The sequence below is a fragment of the Microtus oregoni genome, unplaced genomic scaffold, assembly GCF_018167655.1.
Source record: "Microtus oregoni isolate MIOR12 unplaced genomic scaffold, Mior012 000121F_000, whole genome shotgun sequence".
NCBI classification, from domain to species: Eukaryota; Metazoa; Chordata; class Mammalia; order Rodentia; family Cricetidae; genus Microtus; species Microtus oregoni.
In genome coordinates, this window is record NW_024544750.1 from 605,882 (window position 1) to 614,864 (window position 8,983).

General features: G+C 38.6%; 1 protein-coding gene across 1 annotated transcript; it reads left to right on the top strand.

Moving 5' to 3' along the window:
* The first annotated feature begins 6,739 nt into the window (after positions 1-6,739).
* LOC121444330 (60S ribosomal protein L22-like 1) lies at positions 6,740-7,099 on the top strand. The gene has a single exon (XM_041646146.1). The coding sequence runs from the start codon at positions 6,740-6,742 to the stop codon at positions 7,097-7,099; it is 360 nt and encodes a 119-aa protein (XP_041502080.1).
* Positions 7,100-8,983: the final 1,884 nt, after the last annotated feature.

The window sequence follows — 8,983 nt, forward strand, 5'->3', positions numbered from 1 at the left end:
GGCATTCCTGTACAAATAAAGACAGACAATGATCCAGCATATGTATCTAAAAAATGAAATGGTGTTTTTGCCTATTACAATATAAAGCACATTACAGGTATACCAAATAACCCTATAGGCAGTTATAGAAAGGTCAAATCATACTATAAAGGATATGCTGAAAAAACAGAAAGGGATGAAAAATACCCCCAGAAATAGATTGCACAATGCTTTGTTAACCTCGAATTTTCTTAACGCTAATGAGAAAGGAACAGCAGCAGCAGAGAGGCATTAGATATGGGGAAAAAAACTTCTGAATTGGATCAACCAGTATACTTCAAGGATGTGTTGACCTCACAATGGAAACCAGGAGATGTGCTACGTTGGGGAAGGGGTTTCGCTCTTGTTTAAACAGGAGAAGAAAAATTATGGATACTATCAAAATTAATAAAGATTTTCTTTGAAAAGGAGAAATGGAAGCTCATCCACAACAGTGACAACCATACAGGTGGTAAGGAAAGTCATACAGGGTTGGGGCAGGGTTATGCTCTTATCTTTGCAGAAAAATACATATCATCAAAAATTCAAGAGACCCTGGATATTTATGCTGACAGAAGGAAAAATAACTATCCACTAAAGATCATCTAGAAAATGAAATATGGATTATGAGATCAGGTACTGGTTACATATACATTTGCACACACACACATATTAATATATTCAGCTGGTTTTGGAGTTGAACAATGGATCTGTACTTCTCTAAACCCAAGCTTGTTGTTAAAAGATACATTCAGAGTTTCTGTCTCATATCGGGATAGATCTGGTATGGGACAGAAGGACAACTTTGGGGAAAATTTTACTTTCTCCATCTCTATTTTGTCTATATCATATTCTTCATTGAATGTATGTTCATATTAATGATATTTACATTTTCCACGATGAACTATAGATATTCCTACAGATCCTTTTCCTGCAGTAACCCTTGATTGTTTTGTGACTTCTGTTATCAATGGCTGCTTGCTAGAAATGACTCCCAGTTGAAGTAATAAGGGCGGCGGCGGGGCTGCGTCCCCAACACCCCAGCCGCCTGCCCGGCTAGCTTATGCCCCGAAATAATTACACGGACACTGTATTCTTTTAATCACTGCTTGGCCCATTCTCTTCTAGGCTAATTCTCACATATTAATTTAGCCCATTTCTAATCATCTGTGTGTAGCACCCCAAGGTGCGCTTACCGGGAAGATTCTAGCCTATGTCCATCCTGGGTCGGATCTTCATCCTGGGAGCAGGGCATGGCGTCTCTCTCAGGCATCTGCTCCTGAGAGCAGAGCTGTCGCGACTGAGCTCACTTCCTCTTCCTCCCAGTGTTCTGTTCTGTTTACTCCTCCCACCTATCCTCTAACCAATAAAATGGGCCAACGCAGTTCCTTTATTAGCCAATGACCTTCCTCCATCACCCAGTGTTCTCCCATACAGGTTTTCCATATGTAAAATGAAATATGTGTGTGTCATGGTTTATTTTAAGTCAAGTATAGTTGAAATTTTATACTTTTCTACCACTTTCTACCAGTATAATACTGGAAAATTACCTTGATATCATAGTTTCTCATTTAAAAATAGTGGTCACAAGTTAGGTGTGATTGTGTATATGAGTGATACCAGTATTTAGGAGATGGAAGCAGCAGAACCATTATTATGACTTTGAAGCTAGTCTGGACCAGGTAGCAATCAATGTATATGCTAGCCGGGTGCTAGATGATGTTTTTAAAAAAATGTTAAAATAACAGGTACCAAACAAGATTTTTTGTCAAGATTAAATAATTAGAATGTTCACTAAAATTAAGCAAAGCAGTGCTAGCTAGATGGTTCAGGGCATAAAAATGTTTGTTACACAGGTCTAATGACCTTAGGTCAATTCCTAGAACCCATAGAGGAAGAATGAATTTCATAGAGTGTCCTTTGGCCTCCATATGTATGACATGCATAGTATATACAAGCTTCCTTCCTACACATTTCATACACACACAAAGATGATAAATATAATGCAAACAATAATCACAAACATAGAACCTGATGCACTCACCGAATTCTACATTTTCCTTCTATAATGGACCTTTTCCTTTATTTATCTTGATGGAGAACAAAAGAATTTCCTCTCCTTTCCAAAACTCAATCTGTCACTCAGGCAGACTTCCTTGTGTCTTTTTCATGCTCCCTGGAGACTGAACTCTAACATTACCCTATTTTGTCTTGAGCCCTTATCTCTCTCAGTTTAAGAATTTTAAGAACTAAAACACATCTACATACCTACTATGTTTAAAAACAACAAAACTCCCTGTTAACCTTATTTTGCTGTCAGGAAATGATCCCATTTCCTTCCTTTCGTCATTGAACAAGTATTTATTGGTTACTGTGTGTCAGGAAGCATCCTGGAAGTGTCCAGCATTAAATAAGACACATAACAATCTTCATCATCATGGAGCCAGTATTTAGATGGAGGAAATACATAGTTAAGTATCTAAAATCAACTAAATCAACTAAACAGTAACATGGAGACTAAGGCAAGGAAATGAGGCTATGATGGGGGTATTAACTCATATACATGAGCATTGAAGACCTCTTACAGTAACACTACCTTCAATAAAGTGAAATATCAAGTAACTTTTTTAAAGACAAGCGCTCTCATTGGATAACTCGGACTGACACGAAACTCATTAAGTTATCTACATTAGCCTCAAATTCACAATCCTCCTTTAGATGTGTGCCACCTTGTCCAGCGAGCAAAGATGATTTTTAAGAGAAGTATATTGTAGGTAGAGTATTCTTAAGAGGTGCAAAACGCCCTGAGGAAGGAATGGCACCTGACATGTTCCAGAAGTACAGGACATAAAGGACATAAAGGGACTGGTTTAATTGGAATAGAGTAAACCAGAAAAGATGTAGAATCCAGCTAGGTGAATGGAGTAGATAAGACTGTATGTGGACCTCAAGGAAATAAATGAGGAAACCATGCAAAGCTTTTAAGTTAAGGAATCTTAAGTTATGTTTCGGTTGTATTTGTTTTTTTGGGGGGGGAGAGGATTTCTCCGTGTAACCATCCTCACAGGCCTGAAACTCGCTCTTTCAACCAGCCTGGCCTTGAACTCAAGGAGATCCGCCTGCCTCTGACTCCCTGGTGCTGGGGTTAAAGGCATGAGCCACCACTGCCTGCCTGGGGTTAGACTTTTAGACATGAGAATTCTGGCTTCTACCTGGAGACCAGACTACAGAAGGCAGAGGCAGGAAAAGGAAGACTGGTAGTGGACTCTGTTATTGACTCCCTGACCCAACAAGCAGTGTGCCTCCTTCTCCATGTTCCAATTGCACTGAAAACGTATTGCTTATGATATACACCACAATTACTTGTTCATATACTTGTCTCTCAAAGTACGAATGAAACATGGGAATAAGTTGCTGATAATTGGCACCTAAGTTTCATGGATGAAAGAAGGAACCCTTTGGGAGACTGCTTTTGTATCATAGCCTAGAAACCCACTGGTATCCATTTCTTTACCATTTTTAGCTCTTCTTAATGAATATGCAGCACTTCACATGGTGGCCTGCTATTTGGAAACGTGTTTGAAGTAGGTAGGAGTAGCTTTGAGATATCATCTATTATGTTTTCCAAGAGATACCCAGAGGTAAAAATTCTCAGGTTTCTAGTAACGTTTTTAAGGCAGAAGCTAATTTCCTCATTGATCCCATTTCTAACATAACAGAAATGAAACTGCCCAAATGAAAACAGGATCTTGAAGAGATATGTGCACCCTGTGTTGTTTACCATATTATTTGAAATAGCTAATACTAACGGATAAATTGTTAAAAAATGTGCTAAATACATATAATGATTCAGAGTTTTAAAAAAGGAAGCTCATTACTGTTTACACAACAATATAGTTGACATTTGAGGATATTGTGCTAAGGGAAATGAAGAACATGCACTGCATAAGTGCAAATACATGTTAATAATTGTGGTGGCTAATTCTCTCTCTCTCTCTCTCTCTCTCTCTCTCTCTCTCTCTCTCTCTCTCTCTCTCTCTCTCTGAGACAGGTTTTCTCTGTGTAGCTTTGGAGCCTGACCTAGAACTAGTTCTTGTAGACCAGGCTGGCCTCAAACTCGCAGAGATCTGCCTGCCTCTGCCAATTAAAGCCATGCACTACCACCACCCAGTGATGGCTAATGTTCATTGTCACCTTGACCAGACTTAGAATCACTCAGGCTGAAAAAGCAACCTATGAGTGTGCCTGTGCCAGGATTTCCAAAGAGGTTTAACTGAGTGTAGAAGAATCATCCTCAATGCAGGTAGCACCATCTCTTGGAATAGTTTCCTGGACTGAATAAAATGTCAAGAGGGAGTAAGCCACTACTTCATTCTTTTCATCTTCCTGAAGGAAGGCACACAATGGGAAGCTGTATCACCAGCTTGTTGTCCTGCACACTCTGAGCCAAATAGTGAGCCAAAATAAAAGGTTTCCTTACATTTCAGACCAACCAATCAACAAACAAAAAACAATGATTCCAAACAATAAAAACAAAAACAAATGACCAAACAACAAAAACAGCAACAACCAGTACATGACTGGAAAGCCTAAACTACAACTGATTGATTCTTTGAAGACACAGTGTAGACAAGGTTGAGAGGCAAAATTGTCAGGATGGATATAGAGTGTTGGGAGGGAGTATGCACATCTTCTGAGTTTTCACTTGCTGCTGTGGCAAAATCAGAGTTGGTTACTAGGGTAATTTTTACTGGATGTTGTGATGTAAGAGTGGTCCCTACCTTTCTATTATTCTGACTTTTATTACCTCTAAAAGGTTGTGTCAGGGGAGAAGACCTCTCCAGATAAAGAGATTTTTTAAAATTGTATATGATAACATAATTTCTGATCAAATCAATTAGGGAAATACCATTTGAATCAACTACATTTTAACATTTATATCAATCACCCCAACTAAGGAATATAGACGATCTTGTCCGTACATCAGTTCAAAGGTGGAAATTGCTTTTGATCAGTGCTGTCTTCTTGTGTATATTAACAGCAGCTGCTAAGGTAATAGCAAGTCTCAGCAGAGGCCTGGTTGTGCTTGCTTCTCATCCAGCTCACCTTCGTGAGTACGAAGGGCAGAACTGTATCTCCAGAGTACTTCCAAATGAGTTAAGTCTTCCAGAAAACTGTTATTTGCCCACCCCAGAGAAGAGTTCTTTACCTTTAATTTAATAACTCTGACATCAGTAGTAACATACGAACTGCTTCTGAAATTAGGATAATAAGCTGATTGGGTGTCATGATTGTCAATTTATTTTAGTCGTTACCGGGGAGAGTTTTTACTCTGCAGTGGCTGTTATTAAGTCCTTTCAAATTACAGGTGACAAATTTGCTGGCACTGTGTTCACCATATAGTGAAGCAGCAATCATGTTTACATAGTGGGTTTTCAGACCCAGAAAGACAAATACAGTATATATTCACTTATAGATGGAAGCTGGCTGTTAAGTCATTGGTAAGCAGCCTACAAACTGCATCATCAAAGCTCATACTAGCACAAGTGGCATATCCCAAAGCTGGGAACTGAACCTGCAGGCAGTTCAGCAGGTAGGGGAGTGTCCTTTCCAGGTCTCCCAATTGATCTAAACCTCTTCCAGGCAGCTCAGATGCTTTCTCCTTCTAGGCGGCTGGTCTAGTGTCAGAGTCTTCTTTGAAGCTCAGCTTCTTAGTCTGAAGGGAATTCTCAGGTTTTATGGCTTACTCTGGTAGGGAGGAGCCTAGTGAATCTGTTCAGTTTCTGGAACTTCCTGAAACTATTTTGAGTTGTTTACCTTTCTTCTTAAGGAGTTTCCTGCAGGATGGCATGTTTCAATCTCTGGGGGACTGTTACACAACACTCCATCCCTTCCTTTAGCTTTTATATTCTTTCAGACCCCTCTTCCACAATGATCCCTGCAGTGACTGCAGAAGTCCACTCAAGACTAAGAAATAGGCCACCATGCCTCAATAATAGTCACTTGTTCTCAGGAGCTTCACCAATGGTTAAGAGATGAGGCAGGTAACAGCCATGATCTATGGGTGTAAACACACATATAGAGGGCAGTTTGACAGACACAGCCATCATTTCTTTCTTTTTTTATTTTATGTACTTCGGTGTTTTATCTGCATGTATATCTGTGTGAAGATGTCATATTCCCTGGAACCAACATTACAGACAGTTGTGAGCTGCCGTGTGGGTGCTGGGAATTGAACCTAGGTCCTCTGGAAGAGCAGCCAATACTCCTCTTAACCACTGAGCAATTTCTCCAGAATAAGATAATCATTCTTAATTAAGGATATGGACACTGGTAAGTTTCCCATGCTCCAGTAGATGCCCCCCCCCCCCCCGCATGAATATATGGGTAACACTAACTGGACTTAGTGGATAATAAAATAAATGAAAGCTGTAGAGTTTGGAGAGGAGCGTGTTAGGGAAGATATGCATGGGAAGATTGGAAGTGGAAAGCTGAGGGTAGATACGATATTTCATTGTGTATATGCATGGTGTTTTCAAAAATAAACGAAACTTGAAAAGGCATTGAGAAAGTATAAAAAGGTTGTTTTAGAATAAAAATACTTTAAAAAATTTTAAAGGGCCAGCCTGGTCTGTAGTGAGTTCCAGGACAGCTAGGGCTATTAAACAGGGAAACTCTGTCTTGAAAAACCTGAGAAACCTTCCCACTGCCGCAGGACAATATGGCACCGCAGAAAGACAAGAAGCCGACCTGGAGGTTCCATTTGGACCTCACTCATCCGGTGGAAGATGGAATTTTTGATTCTGGAAACTTCGAACGGTTTCTCCAGGAGAAGGTTAAAGTCAATGGAAAAACTGGAAATCTTGGAAATGTTGTTCACATTGAATGCTTGAAGAATAAAATCACAGTTGTTTCTGAGAAACAGTTCTCTAAAAGTTATTTGAAATATCTTACCAAGAAATACTTTAAGAAGAATAATCTCTGTGACTGGTTTCGTGTTGTTGCATCTGACAAGGAGACCTACGAACTTCACGATTTCCAGATTGGTCAGGATGAAGATGACTCAGAGTCTGAAGATTAGATGGCCTTCGTATGCTTTAAAGAAAAACTAAAATTGGACCTTTTCAAGCAAATAAAAACCATTGCACTCTTAAAAAAGAAAAAGAAAAGAAAAACCTGAGAAAAAAAAAGATGAGTTTCTTCAGACAACAAATACATGGATTTTGTTTCTTAATCCATTCACCTAACCTGTGTGTGTGTGTTTTTAATATGAGAGTTGAGACCATTAATATGTAGAAATAGGATTGAAAGGCATGTGTAGATTGTAGTCATTTTGATGATTTTTGCTGCTTTTTGTTCTTAATTGTGCTTTTATTTCATTAAATTATAGCTTCATTTTTTTTCTCTTTAGAGTCTTTTGGCTCTGCTTATTCCTCCTTAGCTTGATGTCTTGGGTCTAGTACTCTATTTAGTGTGTGTGGGAGGGTGTTGGGTATGAATATTAAGCTGTTTTATTATGGCAAGTTTTCTTGCTCCTTCAATAATGCCACAGTTTTGCTGGGTACAGTAATCTAGGTTGGCAGTCATAGTGCTTTAGAACTGAGTGGGCATTGCTCCAGGCTCATCTGGCTTTCAAACTGTTCACTGTGAACACTTTGTGTTATTCTAACAGGTTTTCCTTTATATGGCACTTTCATTTTTTCTCTTGCAGATTTCAATATTTTTTTTAATTTTTCTGTATATTTAACATTTTAACTATGATATGTCATCGGTATTTCTTTTCTGGTCTTGTCTAGTTCAGGTTCTGTGTGATTCTTGTATCTGTCTGGGTATATCTTTTCTTAATTTGGGGAAGTTTTCTTCTATGAAGAAAATGACTTATATAGGAGAGGTGGCTCCAAAACAGAAAGGATTTGGAGGCCACAGTACCAGAACTAGACTGGCTTTCAAAAGATTTTATCTTTAATAAATGTGTGTGTATATATGAGTATGGTTGCCCACAGAGGGCAGAAGAGTGAATCTCTAGAGAAGAAATTCTGACTAACTGTGGTCTGTCTGACATGTATGCTTGGAACCAAATGTAGGGTTTCTGCAAGAGCAATATACACTCTGAAACAGTGACTCATCTCCCTAAACTCTCTAAGAGTTTAATATAGTTATGCATAGTTATACACTCTCCTCTTAGAATCATTCTCGTTGTGTCTTGTGCTCTGATATGTTTTGTTTCCATTTTCATTAAATTCTACAAAAGAATTTAACCTCATTCATGATTTCTTTCATGGCACATTGATTGTTCTATAGCGCATTGTCCAATCTGGGTGGGTCTGTGTATTTTTTGTAGTTTCTTGTGCTGTTGATTTCTAAGTTTTATTTCATTTTGATAAGATAGAATATGAGAAGATATTTCAATTTTATTGTGTGTTATAACTTGCTTTGTATTCTAAAATATGGTCTATTTAGGAGAAACCTCAATAGGTTGCTGTGAGCATAGTATATTTTCTGTCTGCTGAATGTAAGTAATATTCTTAAAATATCTAATAAGTCCATCTTTGATATATAAGGTTTGATTTTTGGCAGGCTAATTTATTTATTGGAGAGAGTAGGGTATTGTAGGTACCCACTATTGTTCTATTGAGGTCAGTTTGTGATGTTATATTCAGTAGTTTTTGTTTTATGGAATTGGGTGCATCAAAGGGAAAACCCCTCTAACTAGAGGTACTCTCTAAGCTAATTCTTATAGTATGACCCTTATCCTGGGTGCTAGAATAGACCATACAGGGAAGGACTTTTGCCTCTCTAGGGTCCTGCCACCAACACAGTAATGGCCTTTTTTATAAGGGAGGGGTTGTCATCAACTCTTTAAATCTGTCATCTCACCCAACATAGGATCATATGAAAGCAACTAGGAAAGGTCTCATCTCAGAGATGAGAGGTAGTTAGAAAAAAATTACCAGATGGTTAGGCA

Bases quoted from the DNA above. Each gene is read 5' to 3' on its own strand.
- LOC121444330 (XM_041646146.1), top strand. From the start codon at position 6,740: ATGGCACCGCAGAAAGACAAGAAGCCGACCTGGAGGTTCCATTTGGAC.